Below are 20,795 nucleotides of genomic sequence, written 5' to 3'. Positions count from 1 at the left end.
CGAGAAACACTTTTACGGCTATTTTAGATATTGATCGAAAATGTATCTCCCCTGGCGTATTTCCCCTGGCTTTTTTGATGGCAGGGGAGATTCTTAATGTCCAGGGAAGATACATTTGTATGCGTTTTCATGAATACTTCTATATTTTTCTCTGAACCTTTACTTGGCATTATGTATATCTTAGCTTTACAATTTAATATTACTTTTTTACAGAAAAAATGGCATCTAGAAAGCTAAAGCGCTTGAGAAAACCTGCCCGAATATGAAAACTTTCACCGTAGATATACCGTAGACATACTATCGGAAAAAGCAGCAACATTTGGTTCTACTGAAGGTATAAAGACTTTTTTAGGCACAGTAAAGGTTCACCATGTTACCGGTTGCGTATTTATACCTAATTGGCTGACATTATAAAAAGTTTGAGATGCTTCTGTGACTCCAGAGTTATGTCATCATTTTGAATTGGGTACCTACTTTGGATTATCCATAAACACCTGCTAAAGTCACTGTTTCTGTGAAGGAAACTACGCAAAATCTTTTCGTCCAAAATACCTCAGTGCCTATAGACAAAAGTCTTCAATCAAGCAACCTGAAGTGGCAAAGGCCATGACACATAGTACGCAGAACTAACGGCCGATGGGGCAGCAAGGTTCTGGAGTGGAGACCTCGTACCGGAATGCGCAGTGTAGGACGTCCACCCACAAGGTGGACCGACGACCTCATAAGGGTAGCAGGAAAGGGCTGGATGCAGGCCGCCACCAACCGGCCATTGTGGAAATCATTGGGGGAAGCCGATTTTCAGCAGTGGACGTCCTATGGCTGAAATAATGATGATGAATAATTGATGATGATGTTTCTTTAATCTCCTGGGATCAGGTTTTAAATAAACTACCCTACCCTAAGTTAAAATTGAGAGGGCAGCATTTTTTTATGCTTTAATGAATCTATTGATGTCTTTGAACGCAGGTATTACATAAAGATTTTTTTTAGTTACCTCTCAAATTCTCAATTCAAATGGTTGTTTAAGTACAAGAAAAGTTCAATACTGTTTCAGATAAGTTTTTGTTTCTTTTTATTTCGTTATTGACTATTGATAATTGTTTTGATGGAAAGTAAAAGTAAGAACCTTTTTATGTTTTGTACCTAGGCTTAAAATACATTTTTGTTAACAAAGTTTGCTAAAAAATGAAAAGTCTTATTATAAATAATTCATAATTAAAATTAAAATAAATAAATAAAGTTGATTCCTAAAAATAACACTGTTTTTAGTATGTCTATGTCTCTTCCCTGTCCATAATGTTTCCTCCCCTGTGCACCTTGTCTCTACCCTGGACTGAGTATTTACCCTGGTCGCTTATAAAACGAGAAAAAACCAACAAATTGACTGGCCACTTTGTAAACATTTTCAACTTAAAGGTTTCCATAAAACAGATGTATACTTAAGTAAAAATATTTAAAAAAATGCCGTGCCGTCGCTCCATACAACACATTACCTCTTAACTTAGAATGACCCATATAAGTGTTATCCTAAATTCAGAAAGCGTCAAATGTAAAATGTAAAAATGTTTCGGAAATAAAAGGCTTATTATTATTATTAAGGTACACAAGACAAGACAACTTTGTAAACATGCTGATATAACGTAAGCCTAACTTTTACGGTGGCTTTTTCTGTATATTCAATAGACTGTTATAAATAGATTACGTTATACCATTAAATCTGATTTTTATGTATAACTAGCTGACCCGGCGAACTTTGTTCCGCCTTAATGGCAATAAATAAGCAGACTTTTTTTTATTTCGAACGGGATAAAAAGTATCCTATGTCCTTCTCCTGGCTCTAAACTACCTCCCTGACAGTTTTCAGCTAAATCGGTTCAGCCGTTCTTGAGTTATAAGTGGAGTAACTAACACGACTTTCTTTTATATATATATAGATATAGATATAGATATTTGGGCAATGATTAGAAGTTGTTTCCACATTAACCAGACAGATTTGACAGTTCCAACTCCTTGCCTGACAGTCTTTTTAGGATAGCTGCCAAAGCCACGATGGCCCAAACTTCATGATTCACCAACATTATATTCTTAATTGGGAGCATACGCTGACAAACTTTCAGCTTTTATAAAATGACGTAGGTTTGGCGTTCACCAGCTCTTAGTTTATTAATGCCGTGTTAAATTATGATATTGTTGTATAAAACCTGTGGAAATTATCTTTTTATAGGTATAGTTCATAGTTATTGCCTATCTGTTAAATCGTTTATGTTGTTTATAAGCCAAGTACATAAAATCTTCGCATAGTTTTGGACTAAATAACGTCGTAAACATATTTATTTATTTCACATGCCCCACAAATACGTCAAATGCCCATTGTGCTTCATATCAACGGAAATTCACCCTAAAATTCGAAACCTATAAGAATTAAAGTACCTGTGAAGACAAGTTTTATTCTTACGAACACAACGCAATAACGCCCGTATTCACAAACGATGCTTGCTTAAGTGAAGCAGCAAATCGAACGCACAGCGTTGAATAGAGTTCTGTGATTGGTTCATGTCACTCTGTGCGTCCACGCGCACTGTGAGACCTCAGGAATTGTGAATACGAGCGTAAGGGTCAAAATGGAGTACATTCCTAAGGGTGCGAAAGGAAGCACGTGTCTTCCGACCTATTGTTCGTAAGAAGGGTGAATTACAATAGGATTGTAGCAAAATGCGTAGCAAGTATAGTTTACTGTCTACTTTCAAGGATATCGCATTCAGGTGTCATATTTACTAGAAAGATCGGTGGTAGTTTTCTATAATGTTCGCTTGGAAGATATGTCGGCCGTTTGGTGTAGTGGTTCGAAACGGACTACTATTCCGGAGGTTGCGGCTCCGATGCCCGCACAGTACAAACATTTGTGTGCATGAAAATATTTGTTTGTATTGGACGGGTGTTTTCTATCCCAACTAATATTATAAATGCGAAAGTAACTCTGTCTGTCTGTCTGTCTGTCTGTCTGTCTGTCTGTTACGCTTTCCCGCTTAAACCTCGCAACCGATTTTGATGAAATTTGGCATAGAGATAGTTTGAGTCCCGGGAAAGAACATAGGATAGTTTTTATCCCGGTTTTTGAAACAGGGACGCGCGCGATAAAGTTTTTCTGTGACAGACAAAATTCCACGCGGGCGAAGCCGCGGGCGGAAAGCTAGTGTATAATAAGTATGTATTTACAAAAAAAAAGTATTTAAGTATGTTTATATCCGTTGTTAAACTAAGCAAAGCTTAGTTTGGGACTAGAAGCGCAGTGTAAAATGTCCAAGGATATTTTTTATTTATTAAGAATTAAAAACTATTAAATTTAAAGCTTCGTTCGAATGGTTTTCGATCTATCTTTCGTTGTTCGTTTCAGCTAAATGACATCCACTGCTGGACAAAGGCTTCCCCCAAGGATTTCCCTAACGACCGGTCCTACGCTGCCCGCATCCCTAGGTTCTTCCCGCGACTTTCACCAGATCGTCGGCCCGCATAGTGGGATCTATCTTTACAAGATCTAAATTCGTGCTCTTCTAGGATGCCGTGGAAGAGATAATAATCTACGTGTTGGATCTGTATCCCCACGCAAGCCTTATAAAGGACCGGGCCACTTTTGACCCGTGAGCTCCAAAGCGTACACACATAATAATAATAAATACTCTTTATTGCTCACCAGATAAAAAAAAAACAGAAAGAAAAGGAACACATAAGGTATAATTAGGCGGTCTTTCATTTTCTAATGATAACACTGGTCAACAGTGGTTTTGGTGCCAAGGAACTGTATATATTTTTTGATTGAGGACCTTATGCTGGTTGCTTTAGTAGCAAATTTGTTGATTTCCTACGTGTGGTTTTCTAGATTTTGACGTGTATAGAAAAATACAAAATTTCACCAAAATCAGCGTTTATAATATTTTGAAATGCTTAAAAACTTTATTTTCCACGACTTTTGTGAATGAAGTGTAATGGAACTATCACGTTACATCCTCCAGCAGTAATCAGCCATCATATACCGATCCCATCTGCCTTGGTACCTCTCTTCCAATGGTTTTTAGGTCTTGATAGCATCGCTCTCCCTATTCTTAGCTATAGCATGCCATAGTGACCCAAGATTCTCTGGGAATTGGTCAAAATGACTGTGGAGGTAGTGCTCATTGATAAAAATTATGACATCCTGAGTTTTTAAGGCATTTCTCACAATTTCAGAGTAGTTACTGGACTAGTTTTCCGAAAAAAAAAATTGTAATTTCAATTAACAAAATCTATGCAAATCGTTCCAAATAGTCCATCGAACTTAAGAAATCAGTATCTTTTATTAATATTGTTATTTATGGACCATTAAAAATTACTTAATAAATTAAGTTAAAAAAAAATTATGCTCAAACTAGGATTTTTTTTTTGTTCTTTCCTCACTTTCTCCACTCTGAACTTCATGTTATGGCTTCTTTGACCATTGTAACATTGCCTTAAGTGTTCACAGAAGATTATAAAAATAATTTTGGGTATCCACGGCTTGAATACAACCACAATTTCCGACTTAAAGTAAGAAAAATAAGCACTTTTAATAAAATCTTGCCTGAATTTTTGAACTTTTTAATTGTGTACACACCACCAATGTAACAGAAATACATTTTGATTATTGAGACAACTTCTTGGCAATGTAGACATGATATTAAAATAAATGCATTTATAAAAATGTACCGAGAACACTACAAACTGTGCAACCAAAGTATCGATTAAAGCTAAATTTTAAAACTGAGGGTAGATCCAAAACTACACGTAGGAAAAAAAAAGAAAAATATTTTTATTATTACTAATACACACCTAACAATAAACTATCAACAGAATCTCGGCACCATTTTCATTTTGATTTTTTGTTGACCAGTGTAATAAGACCGCCTAAATTGTACGTCAGTTTTGAATGGTGACCAATTAAAACGAAGGACGCAAACCAAACCATAAATATTTAGAGGACTCCCACACTATTTGCAAAGATTTTAGTAAGCTAATTAGTTATATGTACGCTTTCAATGATGAAAGGATTCCAAAAACATTACAATTTACAACACTATTTGCAAAGAGTAAAACTTTCCACAACATTTGTATAAACATGTGTACACATCTTCACAAATATCTGTGCCCAGCATTAAAGTTCTTCCCACGGTGCTGCAGTGATTTAAAATCCAGGATACAACATCGCTCCACCGGAGTATTCTCAGCGAAGCGTGTCCAACCGTGGTCTTAGTGGGCATCGCCCGTAAAATCACGGCCGTGGGAAACCACCTTATTTTCACGGAGACTGCGTATTTGTACACTAGTTTTTGCCCGCGGCTTCGCCCGCGTGAAATTTCGTTTGTCACAAATCGTCATAAATTATAGCCTATAATTATATTATTCTGGGTTATAAACAATAATACTGTAAAGTTTCATCAAAATCCGTTCAGTAGTTTTTGCGTGAAGGAGTAACAAAAGTAACAAACATCCAAACTTTCGCATTTATTTATAATATTAGTAGGAAGTAGGATGCAGCGTGGGAGTGGGATTGTAAAAAATGTAAGACAATCTTTTTGTCGGCCGATAGTTTAGTCGGGCTGTTAATCAGTATGGAGATGTATGGAAGTGCGCATATAACACTGATTTGGTATCGGCCGATTCCTCATCCTAATAAATAGGAATCCGACGAAACTATCGGCCGACTAAAAGTCTGTAGTTTGCGGGGTCTCTTCATCATCATCATCATCATCATCTCAGCCATAGGACGTCCACTGCCGAACATAGCCCTCCCCAATGCTTTCCATGTTGCCCGGTTGGTAGCGGCCTGCGTCCAGCGCCTTTCTGCCACCTTTATGATGTCGTCGGTCCACCTTGTGGGTGGGGTCTCTTTTACCAAATTTAACTGAGTTATATGTTTGCTAAAGATACTGATTCCTAGGGAGTGGAGCGGCGAGGGAGGATGATTTTGTTACGTCTAAAAATAATGTGTGAGGTGGCAATTGGCACCCACGACCTGTGGCATAGTACCGACGACCTATCAGGCCAGGGACCAATTTAGCAAATAATGAAAATAAAAAAAAAACAGCTTTGCGCAAGCCGAAAAAAGTTTTCTAAGACGAGCAAAGCCGTAAAAACTTCGTCTTAGATCTATTTACGTTTAAACATTCACAAATCCAAACTAAGGGCGCACGCGCAGGTAGACACCTTAATCCTGTGACCTTCCTTATCGCCCTCGCAATAAGGTCGCAAATCCATTGTCAGTACACAAGGTGATTCGTGCACTTTTTGTGGGCGGACTTTTTGTAGCAGTCAGCTGTTCGGATCAGATGGTCTTGTTTTGTTCGAAATAACTGTGCTTTAACTGAATCTAACCGAATTTTGAGTTCGCGAGGTTTGGCCGACGGCACAAAGGGAGGTTGTGTTTTTTGGGAATGTGATTTGTCATAGGCAGCAATCTATCGCCCGTATTTACAAACATTACTATGAGGTCTCACAGAGTGTGTGGTCGCACAGGGTCACACACGAACCAATCACAGAGCTCTATTCAACACTATGCGTTCAATTTTTTCCGTCACTTAAGCAAGCAAGCATCGTTTGTGAATACGGGCGTATGTCCATAATACTTAGAGACTTATGGCCAGTAGTATTACTTTTCTTCTAAAAATAAGGATTTAAAATTACCTAACACAAAAATGCCTACTCCAAATACGTACATATACAATGGTAGCGGTTTATGTGTGTATGTAAACATAATAACTAACACAAGTAATATACAGTTCAAAAACCATCATAAGTCATCAAAAAACCATTAATTACTTGCATCCAAGCTTTTAAAAGCTATGAATTCCTTCCAAGCCTATAAAAAACTATTATCACATCATAATATGCCATACTTAACATAGCACAGACAAGACTAGCCAAAAAAATTATGTAGATTTTAAAAGAAAAACGAAATTCTAAAATCCTGTTTCATTTCACTAGATTATTCCATGAGTCATATGGTATAACTGCCATAGAACAAACCAGTTTGAATGGTATTTGGTACCAGGTCAACAATGCAAATACCACTTTCAAAAGAATGTTGACATGTAGGAACAAGTTTGCATTTTGGCAAAAATTGGACATGTAACAACAAGTTTGGGATTTAGGAACTGTTTATTTTTTCAGGGCCCTTTTCCCAAATACCAATGCCCTACCACCAGTTTAGAAGAACAGTATGGCTGGTTTTAGAATCGCGCTGACCGCTCGCTGATCGTCGGCGCTGACAAATCAAAATGTATGTAATTGAAGGGAACGTTCCTGAGTGACGCTGATCGCTCGGCGCCGACGCTTCATACATTTCGGCTGTCAGCGCTGACGGTCATCGTGCGTCAGCGTGATTCTAAAACCAGCTTATCAGATGGTGCTAAGAAGTGGTGGAACATTGACATAATATCGTCGCTGGCCTCTCTAACTGACGTAACTGACATTGAGCAAAGGACAATGACCAAAAGTGGTCCAAATGTCCACCACTAATGAGACCTATATTGGCTTATAGTCCATCAAATAGAGATTAACTTTCAGTATGGGACGAAAAAAAAAATAAGCTGTCAGTAAAAAGTTATGACTGTTTGAAAAATTGTAGTAGTTTACGCTCTAATCTCAGGAACAACTGGTCCGATTTCAAAATTATGTTTTGCTATGGATAGCCCATTTATCAAAGATGGTTTTAGGTTATATAACATCACCCTACAACCAATAGGGGCGGAACAGTAAAGACAAATGTTGTAAAAATGGGAAATACTGTTCAAACTATTTTCACGCGTTCGAAGTCGTAGGCACAGCTAGTATAATATTTAATAAAATTCATCTATAACCCCGTGCCACATGCGACATGACATAACATGCGTAGATTAGTCCAAAATGTGCGATGTATAGAATGATATCAAGAAAATTTTTCGGATGAAAAGGTAAAAAACATGACTTTTCATTCAGTCATAACTTTTTACTGACACCATATTTTTGATTGCGGTTTGGTTATAATGAATCAGTATATAGTACACTATTTTACTACATAGGTCTCGTTAGTGGTGGACATTTGGACCACACTCCATACATTTTTGGTCATTGTCCTTTTCAGGCGATTAGGCAGATCAATTCGTCTTGCAAAATCTTAACCAGATGGTGGAGATAACTCAGTTTCGAAAAAAATGTCAGATACATCAGTCAGAGATAGGGTTGCCAGGCGTCCGGCTTTAGCCGGACATGTTTGGCTTTTTAGGGGCTTGTCCGGCCTGTCCGGCTTTTTATGTGGCTGCCGCGCCAGTCGAAACTCGAGCCACAGAATAATGTTCATTCAAAGATGACCCCCCCCCCCCCCCGTGACATGGCACGTTAGGTATTGAAAAGGCATGTCCGGCCAAATGAAGCACAGAGTCCGGCTTTTGTGTTTTTGGACCTGGCAACCCTAGTCAGAGAGGCAAGCGACGATATGAGGTGACAGATCATACAAATCTGCATCAGAGCATAATCTGAATCTGAAGTCTCATTGACATTTGATGCCTCAAAAACACCCTCCCGTGCTGCTCCTACCTCAGGCACTCACTGAGTTAAGCACTGAACCTATGATAAGCACTGACCATGTATGTTTATGGCAGCGGTTCCCGAAAGGTGGTCCGCGGAACCCTGGGGTTCCGTGGAAAGGCCGCAAGGGTTCCGTAAAAAATATTATCCCACGTTTCGTGACTGACGTTGTTCGCGCGCACCGACTTGTTTACAAATAATTGCATAAAAACTTAATTGTTTTTCATTTAAATTTCCATTTATCAAAGTAGGGTTCCGCTAGGAAAAGTATAATTAATTAGGGTTCCTTGGCAAAATAAAATTGGGAAACCCTGGTTTATGGTATAGTTCACATTATTTATTTCTGTATTAAATCAACCATAGTACAATCCTTTACAATAATTACATGAAAGAAATGTGTACATTATGGTTGCATTATTATGTATTTAGCAATTTACAACCCATTTCTCAATAGAAAGGCATAGTCACACAACATAATGTCAAGGTAAACATTGTAGCATCTTGTTTAGTTATAATATGCATTGTTTTTCAACAAAAGATGTCTTTCTAGCATGTTCTATAGCATAAAAGTAAGTTGGGATTTATACATTTAACCTCGTAAGCCCGGATGTGCCTCAGAAGGAACAGAAACTTTGTAGTCAGTAACGCCGAGACATTTTCGGAGGTGAATTGTAAGTATCGCCGGATGTGCCTTCAGAGGAACTAAAACTTTAGCGATAATTTTAAGTTCAAAAATTCGCGCCTATCGAATAAAAAGAGTGATAGTCTATGGCTTAAAGTATTCAAAATCAGGTATCCGAACTTATCAATGTAAAAAAAACAAAATGTCACTGTCAAATTATCATTTTTCTTTGACAAGGTGGTTCTTCCGAGGGGACATGATGTACGATTATTTTTTTTTCTTTACGTAAACGTAGTTTAAATGAAAAAATATCCAGTATAATTTAAGTTAAAATACTGCTAAACGAGCAAAAATAATATTTTTACCAATTCAAAGAAGTTTTGTAAGATTTTTTTTCGTTTGAAAATAATAGTTCTTTGCAAGGAACATTCGGTCTTGATGGTGAAAGTTTTATTTTTGTATATTTTTTCTATTGAGATGGATTGAGTATTGGACTTTTAAAATTATGATATGATTGAGAAAATTTACCATGAGAACGTTCTGATTTTTAGTTTAATAAATATTATAATTAACATGAATATTCACTTTACTTCTTATACATTCTAACCTATCATTATTGTATGTTATAAAACCGATAGTACTTTTAAAAGTACTAATAATGAAACATTAAAAAATATTAAAATACTTGTGCCTTTTCAGTTACATTTATTTATATCATTATTGTATTTTTATGTAGTATTAATTTATTAAGGAGGTTACATTTATGTTTTACTTTATAGTATAAAATACAATTTATTTACTTTTTCTTTTTAAAGTCTGTAATACCTAATGTTCTTTTAAGAGAAAACATTTTTTTATGATTTTTTACCTAAAATAAACTCTATGCACTGTTATATAGGGTCCCTGAAAATATGGGTGCAAAAGAAAATCTCTAACATAGAAAATTTTTTACTCGAAGTGCTCGGCGTTTACGACTTCAAATTATTCGTTCTTTTGAAAGCACATTCGGCGATACTTAGAAGTCGACAAAATTTGCTCTTCGGTCTTACGAGGTTAAATAAGACTTACAGATTCAATTCAATCAATCTGTTGTAACGAATTTTATGCCCAAACAACTGAAAACTGTACACAGAAAAAGCAATAAATAAATTCTATTCTATTTGATTACTGCCCGTATTCACAAACAATGCTTGCTTAAGTGAATCAGAAAATCTATACTAATATTATAAATGCGAAAGTAACTCTGTCTGTCTGTCTCTTTTTCACGCCTAAACCACTGAACCGATTTTGATGAAATTTGGCATAGAGATAGTTTGAGTCCCGGGAAAGGACATAAGATAGTTTCGCGATAAAGTTTTTCTGTAACAGACAAAATTCCACGCGGGCGAAGCCACAGGTGGAAAGCTACTTGGTTTATATGTCACCCTGTGCAATCCCATGCACTGTGAGACCTCATAGTAATGTTTGTGAATAGGGGTGTATGTTAGTAATTAAGTAAAAAGGTGATCATATAAATTTGGAAGGAGTCTCATTGAAACCATGAAGTATATGATTTACCAGTAAGTAATAAATGTTCATTGAGGTTATAGAAAACCCATATCATTTGAACCTTTCTAGTTCCCAATTGGCAAAAATGTATTTAATGATCTTATCTTTTGGTTTGTATAATACAACTAGCTGTGCCCGCGACTTCGTACGCGTGAAAACCCGTTTTTGCAACATTTTACATTGTTGCTCCGAGTCGAATACTCGTATTGTGATAGTATATAGCCTATAGCCTTCCTCGATAAATGGGCTTTCTAACACCGAAAGAATTTTTCAAATCGGACCGGTAGTTTCTGAGATTAGCGCGTTCAAGTAAACAAACAAACAAACTCTTCAGCTTTATAATATTATTAATATAGATACATAATCAGTACGTTTCAGGAGAATCAGTTATTTAGATTCGGTATGCACTAATCATGATCCTAACAGATATCAATATGAAAAACCCCGAAAACATAAACAACAACAATCTTACAGTATTTAGTGGGTCATATATGGCTAAAATTTATGCTAGTAACGTCTCAAACCACTAGAAACGTGTTATTTTGTGCATAGAATACGAGTAGTGAAAGTTATACCTTACCTTAGGGCTCTGACTCTTTTGTACGGAGGACTAAACGACGGTGGGGCCGGCGACGCATCCCTGATGCCATCATCGTCATCCAAACTGCTGAAATCCAGCTTCCTTGGCATTATAGAAGCCGGTATTGGACTCAAATTGTCCGAAAACATATTATAAGAGTCTGACATTTCACATGAACTTTCAACCGATAATTCCGACGAATTATGCTTGTTGTTGAATCCGTTTCTCATCCTATACCATTCAGTCATGATGAATTACACATTTGATACACCTTTAACAACAAATACACACTGAATTCACTATTTTTTTTAGCAAACAAAGCGCACTTTCACAATTTACAAGAACTACGTTATGGCGGATGACGCATAGCACCTGTTCAAGTGTTTAGCCAATCACAGCGGAGTATTTGACCGGTGAGATGAATACGGCGTTAACATTGGCTAGAGATATTTTTTTTAATTCGGCAGCAAATTCGACGATTTTTATTGGTTGATGATATGGCTGCGATCTATAAATAATAATTTTGAATAACGTTAGAGTTATTTAATTGTAACGTTATTCAGAACACAGTAGTCATAGAAGTCATATTTATTTAGCTCAGCTCGACAGACACGGTTAATTAATCATAGATAAGAATATAGCGGTTAATGATGAAGAAAGCACTTTACGAAATATAGGCTGCATTAACCAAAACGTAAGACTTGAGGCGATCAACATACGCTAAATATCTCATGTGACAATGAAAATACTAGGAAGGTATATACGTCCATTTAGGCCAGTAGAATTAAACACAAAAATGAATTAAATCGGAAATAATTCCTACCAAAGATTTTAGTCTTTTAATGTTATAGCGCGTCAAACAGATAATAAAAAAAAATTGGACACGTATTTTTTCATAATTAAATAATTACAGTAAGTTTATATTGAAATGAAATGTCCGGCTTTTACCCGTGGTCCCCCCAACATGTCCCCCCCCCCCCCCCCCGTCATAAGTCCTAAGGCACCCCACCCCCCCCGATTCGAAGATTGAAAGACAATCGCACCGCAATCAATCGCAGTAGGTATACGTCAATGTATACGACGGCACTGGATTTTGTCGTTTAGAAATATCTTCTACTTCAAACTCGGAACCTGACTTAGCTTTATGAACGAAAACCTATTGGCAAAACTACGCATTTTTACATTTATTAAAAACTAGCTTTCCGCCCGCGGCTTCGCGTGCGTGCACTACATTATCTACATATTTTGCGGAACCCTATTTTTTCGTTTTACCAGTATTTACACTTATCATTTAATGATGCCTATGTCAAGAAATAAAGATTTTACATTGAGTTTCATTGACTTTGAGCAAATTTATATTTTTTGTTTATTTAGAAAGAGAGAGTCTGCCCACAGAGAGCGAGATAGTGATACATAGGTTGTGCTTCAAGTGGGTATTCGGAGTGTGGCCTCCATTTTTATCTATAGCTTCATGGTTCAATGTGCATTTTGGTACGGTAATACTATAAGATATTATTACCGTGATTTTGGCTGCCATTTTACGATCGAATTGAATTACTGGTGAGTGGTGACGAAATTAACTGCTTAAACAAAATAGTAAACAACCGCCATGATGGGCCGGATTGGGCCGATGTTGCCACATGGTACCGATTCCCCAGGAATTGGGATTGTAATTCCCTGATTCGCCAACACATTAAGACTAAACGGCCGACAATTTTGTGATTTTTAATTTAACTAGGTAATCGTAGTTCAAATATTTAATTATTTATTTGTTTAACTTCTGATTTGGTTAGTGAATTGGCAATTTCGAAGAATTTACTAGGAGATTTAAATAAGGAGATAGCAATACTACAGTCCACACTAAAAAGAGAGGTCGGCCCACAGAGAGCGAGATAGAGACAAGTAGGTATTTGACTCAAGTTGTTGTTTCAAGTGTGGCCTCCATTTTTATCTTTAGCTTCATGCTGGCAACCACAGATATGGATTAGAGTAGATATGTCGCAGTCGGATTGTATAATCCGCCGTTTTACATTACAGCTAGGCATTTTGCATTACAGCTCTGTTTTGTAATACGGCGGCTTAACGTTTAGGCGGATTGTCATTGCGATACGTTCTTCAATACGGCGGCCCACGTTTAGCCGCATCGTAATACATCATAAATTGTAGGGTGACCATACTTTACAAAATAAAACAATGTTTGATGAAAATAAATTTTAATAAGACAGATTTCTTCTCATGATATTCTTTATTTATTAAGTAAGAATTATTAACTTCGTTACTGTATACTAAATTATATATTTGGCTATTGTATTTTTTTTACTTATTTATTTATAAATCACAAGGGACAGCCACATAAAAAAAGTAACTCAAAACAAATAAACTTTTTTTCAGAAATAATTTGATATTTGTCTTGTCTTTTTTAGACATTAAAAATAATTACAGGGGACAGCCATCTCAAAACAAAAGGTAACTCAAAACAAATATTAAAGTTTTAGTATTTTTTTCGGGGTTAAGTATTTTTCTTTAAGACTAATAAATCTTCACCGGCCACAGTCGTAATGTCGTATTTTTACACCAAAAATTTTGTGTAGGATTCCGCCGAACACCAGAATCCATAGCCACTTTAGCTGTTTTGATGTGGATTATAACCTCTAAAACTCGGTCACTTGTTCACGGTTTTTTTTACTATTTCACATTGATAAGAATATAAATTCTTTAATTTCACATGAATATTGTTTTCACAGTCACTGTCGACAAACATATTTATCACGTTTTCTTTGTTAAATTCACAAATAACTCCGCAATTTAGCAATACAATCTCTGTATCCGACGCCCATTGTTGTTGTTATGTCAGGCAGCGCCACGGTATTGAAAATGGGAACTAAAAAGTGTCAAAGCGGCGGGTAATGACACGTTGTTTTACATTACGGCTAGCCGCATTGAAGAACGTTTGGCGCCGAATACATTCCGGCGGATTTTCATTCAGCCGTATTCAATCCGGCTAAACGTTAAGCCGCCGTATTACAAAACAGAGCTGTAATGCAAAATGCCTAGCTGTAATGTAAAACGGCGGATTATACAATCCGACTGCGACAGATACAGCAAGTTGCTAGTCAAAGCGCACAGTGTGTTATGGGACTGTATAAACGGACATTCTCATTGATTTGATGAAACGTATAGAGCTCAGTTATACAAACATGATAGTAAAACTCCCGTTTGAAAATTCCACGTAGTTTTCGCGGTATAAAAATTCAAAGTTACCTATTTTGTTACTTCAAAATTATGCAAAAATATTCTCACTCGTTAACTAATAACATTTAATTCAGAATTGTTATAATACTTCATAGAGCTCTTAAAACTACACGTAATAAGCGTATTAAGTGCTTCGTAAACGGATTCAGTTAATTAGGAAAAAAGATTTTAGTGATTTTTGTTTTTATTTTTTTTCTCAATTATACCTTAATATATGCAAACATTTTTAATTGCAAGATATAGTCTGATATTTAATCTAATTGTATTAATAATATCAGCTTTAAACTCCGTGATATATTTGAGAAAAAACATAAAACGTCTTAATAAAATTTTTACGAGTCTAGGGTCGACAATTTTGGAAGGAATAATTCATGTCTAAAATGTTTAAAATCCCGCCTGTTATGTGCATAGTGTTGAAGATTCTAAAAAGTCACATTCACATTGTTTTTAACCGACTTCAAAAAAAGGAGGAGGTTCTCAAGTCGAGTCTTTTTTCTTTTTTAACACTCTTATATTAACTTAAGTTGTATGTAAGTAACTAACTAAAAAAGTATGTAAACAAATCTAGGAAGTCGAATTTATCCTACCTTTATTAATTTTCTCATCGATTTGAAACCTATGTAAATCGAATGTCGAAAAAAAATAAAAACAAAAATCACTAAAATCATTTTTCCTAATTAACTGAATGCGTTTACGAAGCACTTAATACGCTTATTACGTGTAGTTTTAAGAGCTCTATGAAGTATTATAACAATTCTGAATTAAATGTTATTAGTTAACGAGTGAGAATATTTTTGCATAATTTTGAAGTAAAAAAATAGGTAACTTTAAAATTTTATACCGCGAAAACTACGTGGAATTTTCAAACGGGAGTTTTACTATCAAGTTTGTATAACTGAGCTCTATACGGTTCATCAAATAAATGAGAATGTCCGATTATACAGTCTCATAACATACTGTGAAGCGTGCCATTCCGATATGTCCAAATGGACATACATGGTCGAGTGATGTTCATGTAATCCGATTACAACAATCGGATACGATGATTTTACGAGGACAGTAGTACGAACACGGTAAAGAGAAGAAATTATTTACGGATTGAGAATTGTAATTAACAGCAACGAGTAACAAATATGTAATTAATTAGAATAAAGTAGCAGTAGAAGAATTATAAAACAAGTTAGATCAGTGGGTCTAGACAAAGTGCCATTATAATCGCAAACCAGTCGAAAAGTGGTCGAAAAGCCCCTTTTTTGTATGGAATTTGACGGATTCGATTTTCGATTCGATCAAAAAGTGCGTTTTGTCTAGGGGGGCAGTGATCGCGGAAGACAGAGTGCACTGTATAACGTCGATATATACAAATCAAGAAGTTAGGTCAGTGATCGCAGTATAGGTACACTATTACTAGTCTATGTATACGACGCCCGAGATTTTGTCGTTTAGAAATATCTTCAAAACTAGGTACCTGACTTAGCTTTATGAAAGAAAACTTATTGGCAAAACTACGCATTTTTACATTTATTAAAAATAAAAAGCTTGAGTAAAATAGTCTTTATTTTATGAAACTAGGTCATTTACTTACTAGGATATTTAAAAGTATGGAATTAAGTATGAATTACTAGTAGTACTATTTAACATAATGGAATAACGATCATTACTTTCATAAACATTAGGCACAACAAAAATATTATTTGCAAATTAATAATGTAGAATTGTAGAATAACGTCTACCGCTACAAAATTATTTTAATCCACAGTCAGACTAGCTATAAATTTAACAAAATATCAGTTTTATCGGAATTAATTAATTTTTGAATCGAGTCACACGATAACATTCGATGACTTTGCGAATGCAGTACGATGATACGATTACTTTTACGTTGCGGCAATCACTAAAATTCGCTAAAATGACAATAATGACGTTTAAAAAGTGGCACGCTCGGCTTCATACAATTTTTGACACATGCTGCATCTATATTAGATCCATATCTGTGCTGGCAACCATTGTTGTATAATCTGTGCTTGCGATCTACAATTTGACATTTGACTGACGTTTCTTTCATTACGTCAAACATTGTCAAAAAAGTTCGATTTTTGTTGTGTTTCGCACTGCAGATAAATATTTCTCAGAATAAAAATTGACCCGTGCAGTTGTGTGATAATCTTTAAAACGCTAAAACTAACATATTTCCTATGATACAAACAATTCACAATGGAGTTCTTGGTACTTTTCCTGTGTGGTGTTGTCGTGAACTTGCCTACTGCTTATTCTCAACAAAAAGATGAAATAATATTTAATTACAACAATACGTGAGTATTTTGAATGCAAGTTAAAATTAACAAATGTAAAATATCTTGCCCTTTTCTTATTTTACTGCTTAAAACTATATATCAAGCCAGGAAGTAGGTATAATAACTTAATATTCATACCCAACTATAATAGAAAGCTAATAAAACAATAGTCTAATTACTTATCTAATTATAATAATAAGAAGGCCAATGCCCAGCTTAACATTAATCTTTGTAGATAGTGTTTATTCATCAAAATGTTTCTTGCAATGGATTATTAATAATTACTTAAATTTATAGCATACTCCTTTGTCTTGATATTATTATAACAATTGATGTTTGTTTTTAATTCCTGCTGACCTACTAGTATACCTATCTGTGCTGATGATTTTATTTTAACTTGGAAATATTTGCTCTGGTCTGGAGTGACATCAATCTTATTTTTCTGTAACCATTTACAATGTGTATGTATAATAAGAAGTATTCTGGGCATCCATATAAGGAAATATGTATAAATATTTATTTAGGGATGCAAACAGGAGTTAACAATGTGATACAATTACTAACCAAACTTTAAGTTTGCCAAAACAGTTTTCACAAATACTTCTTACTTCTTACACTCAATTAAATCAACTATCTGTTTAAATACCTTCCTAGACTGCATCTCACTTAACAACAGTTGCGATTGCGGTCAAATACCTGCCTTTTTCTGCATAAAAAAGTTTCAGTAAATAATCTAAAACTTTGTTTTAAAATGTTACTTCTGTTGAAAGTAAGAAATTATTATTCTGTGGTAAGAAGAAGAAAGAAAAATAATTTATTTGGTTCAAATACGGTTTTAACACAATAAGTAAATAATTTGACAGAATTTATTGAGCCAGCTTGAGTGTCACTGGTGATGCAATAAATTTTGACTCATCAAAATACAATTCATGCCTGTGATTTGTTAAATTGAAATGGATATTTAGCTAAGATTTACTTGTTTAGGTAATTATAAACATCTACTTTTCTTATCAGTTGCAAATTATATACCAACTAAGATACCACAGTAAATGTACAGATGACGGCACAAAAAGCTAAACATTTTAGGACTTTACGTATTTGGAATTGGGGTGAATTTGCAACAAAAGTCTGGTCTGCTGCTGCTGTAACTTACGTAGGTAACAATATAATAAAAAACTATTTTGATAATTCAAGATAAACAATAACACAATCTATTGATTGTTATTACTCATATTTTGATAAGTTTGTTATATTGTTTTATCTAGGTTTTACCAATGATATCATCTATGCTACGGTACTTTTTCACTACATATTATAAAAGTACTGACTGTAAATGTTCACGATAAACATTCACCCCTTTACTAATAAAACTTACACGTTGAACAGTGTTTTAAAGTGACTTTTTTTATGCTGGACAAGGTAGGAACGTTTAGTATGGAAATGTCATTTTAAAACAGTGTTCAACAACTGTGTAACTTTTTATTAGTAAGGGGGTCAGAGTTTAGCACTTACTAACAGTTTAAACACACTTTATTATACACCACATAATGTCATACGGCATATTGTTGTGGGGCTCAGCTGCGGACATTGAAACTGTGTTCGTTCTGCAGAAGAGAGCAGTGCGGGCCATTTATAACCTTGGACCCCGATTTTCCTTGAGAGAATTCTTTAAGGAGATTAATATACTGACAGTAGCTTCACAGTTCATTTATGAAAACCTTTTATATGTTCGCAATAATATAGAGCAATTTACTAGAAAGAGTGATTTACACAAGTTCAATACAAGAAACAAAAATAAACTTGCCGTTCCAAATTTCAGACTGCACAAGATTGGTAATTCATTTATGGGGAAATGTATTAAACTTTTCAATAAATTACCACAAACTATTGTAGAATTGCCCATTCATAAATTTAAAGCACATATCAAAAGCACCTTAATGAAAAAGGGCTACTATAAAGTTGATGATTATATAAAGGATAAAAATGTTTGGAATGTTTAACTACCTAGCTCGCATTAATACTTATGACTATAATTTGTATATTTTAAAGACTGTAAAACCTTGAAAAGGAGGCTGACAATAGTGACTGAGTTTCTTGCGCTGCTTCTTCTCAGCACTGGCCCATTTATTGTCCCGAAGCAGTGGTAGGGTTAATATTGGGACGTGTAAAAGCGCTTTTTTAAAGCCTATTTGCAAAAATAAATGAATTTTATGAATTTTTAATTTTAATTTTATTTTTACACAAGACAAGAAAAAATGATAGAAATGTACAATCATCAGATCAGCACAATTTAGGCAGTATTATGTCTATAGAGCTATCTCTTCCAGACAGTCTAGAGCAGTGGTTCTTAACCTTTAAGTCACGAGGGACCATTTTACCAAATTTCTGCCTTGTCAGGGACCACTTTTTTTTTTCAAAATTCTATGAAAGGGGAGATCGACTTCTCGCCCACTGTGCGCCGTTTGCGTTGTGTTGACTCGACTCATCACGTCACGTCACTTGTTTATTACGATGTCTTCGTGGACCACTTGGAATGCCTCCAGGGACCACCAGTGGTCTGCGGACCACCGGTTAAGAACCACTGGCCTAGAGGGAATAATTGCAAAGCTAGTAGGCTATGTCTAAAGCTAGATTGTATTAAATTAACACACCTAATGTAGTGTTTAATTCACATCTGTTTAAAATACCGAACATACAAATCTTACATTACATCCTTATTTCCATTCATAAAGGTCATTATCCTTCCTACCCACATTTTATAGTCCTACGATAGTATACTTATTTCTGCACAACAGATAATGTTAATTTGTTACAGATATAAGTACAATGTTCCCTACACGGTGTATGTTAACAAACAGACGGAGTACATCATGGAATTTGGGGGGGTAAGTTCACTATCATATGTTATAGGCCTTTTACAAATATTTTTGTAATGACAACTTTGTTTGTATTTGTGTTGTGATGTGGGGACCAAGGAGATGGAATCAAAGATGTTAATTGGTCGACGATCGGTTTAATACTGCCTTAAAATGGCTTACAGCTAACTTATAAGTATAACTATGCCTAAGGAGAGGTGTGTCATACACTACACCACCCCCGTAATTTTGAGAAAAAAAATGTGTTATCATTTTTTTTTTAAATTAGTTAAACCAAATAGAATAAAAATTTAGAAAATTATTGTTATATTATTGATTCCAATTGTTTGTTTTAAGTATACATTTTTATTTTGAATTTAATACAATTAAATAGAACATGTCGGCGTAATGTACTGTTGAAAATACATATTTATTTTCACTTAACATTTTGTTACAAGTTTTTTTTTTGCTGAATAAAACTAGATCTAAATAAGTACATATTATTATGTCTATTAGAAAAAATATAAATCTGTAGATCGTATTGAAATATGGCCTGATAAAAAAAAAACGACTTGTCTATTAGAAAAATAATGACTATTACTAGATAGTTGTAAAATACAATGTAAAATAATGACTATCCAAATATCTATGAATATTCCAATTATTCCAAATGATTAAATTAATACATACAAATGCAGAAAATAAAAATGTGACATTACACAATTTTATTATTTGACCGAAATTATGAAATACTTTATATTAAGTAAGTATGCGCCGGATGCCTAGACAGGCTCCGCCCCATTAAACATTTGTAATCTTAAATTGTGACCAGCGTTGTTGGATTCATGATAAGCACTATCCATAAAACTAGCTTTTAAGAATACATATTGTGAATCTGTTTGCAGTCCTAAATTAATAAATAAAAAAAAATAAAAAAAATTAATTTACCATTTAATAATAATCAATCATAAATAAATTCTATATTCATTTTCAAAATTACATTTTCATTGATATTTAATTCAGATCAAAACATGTTTTTTTTATATTTATCTAGAAAAATTTTTACACAA

The 20,795-nt window shown here is 34.8% G+C and overlaps 2 protein-coding genes and 1 long non-coding RNA gene across 3 annotated transcripts in view; 2 read left to right on the top strand and 1 right to left on the bottom strand.

Annotated features, from left to right (window-relative positions):
- LOC135085578 (wee1-like protein kinase) overlaps window positions 1–11,676 on the bottom strand; it is a 33,247-nt gene extending 21,571 nt beyond the window's left edge. The window contains exon 1 of the mRNA XM_063980350.1: window positions 11,325–11,676. Coding sequence (XP_063836420.1) covers window positions 11,325–11,572 — 248 coding nt within the window. The 5' untranslated portion in view covers window positions 11,573–11,676. The remainder of the gene's footprint in view (window positions 1–11,324) is intronic.
- Window positions 1–20,795, top strand: part of LOC135085715 (uncharacterized) — a 138,376-nt gene that overhangs the window by 78,517 nt on the left and 39,064 nt on the right. The gene's annotated exons all lie outside the window — the stretch shown is intronic.
- Window positions 16,654–20,795, top strand: part of LOC135085577 (SID1 transmembrane family member 1-like) — a 38,383-nt gene continuing 34,241 nt past the window's right edge. Inside the window, exons 1-2 of the mRNA XM_063980349.1 lie at window positions 16,654–16,888; window positions 19,686–19,755. Coding sequence (XP_063836419.1) covers window positions 16,791–16,888; window positions 19,686–19,755 — 168 coding nt within the window. The 5' untranslated portion in view covers window positions 16,654–16,790. The remainder of the gene's footprint in view (window positions 16,889–19,685; window positions 19,756–20,795) is intronic.

The sequence above is a fragment of the Ostrinia nubilalis genome, chromosome 29 (assembly GCF_963855985.1).
Source record: "Ostrinia nubilalis chromosome 29, ilOstNubi1.1, whole genome shotgun sequence".
In the NCBI taxonomy this organism is placed as follows: Eukaryota; Metazoa; Arthropoda; class Insecta; order Lepidoptera; family Crambidae; genus Ostrinia; species Ostrinia nubilalis.
The sequence above is the reverse complement of the archived record's forward strand: the minus strand, read 5'-3'. Positions and strand labels throughout refer to the sequence as shown.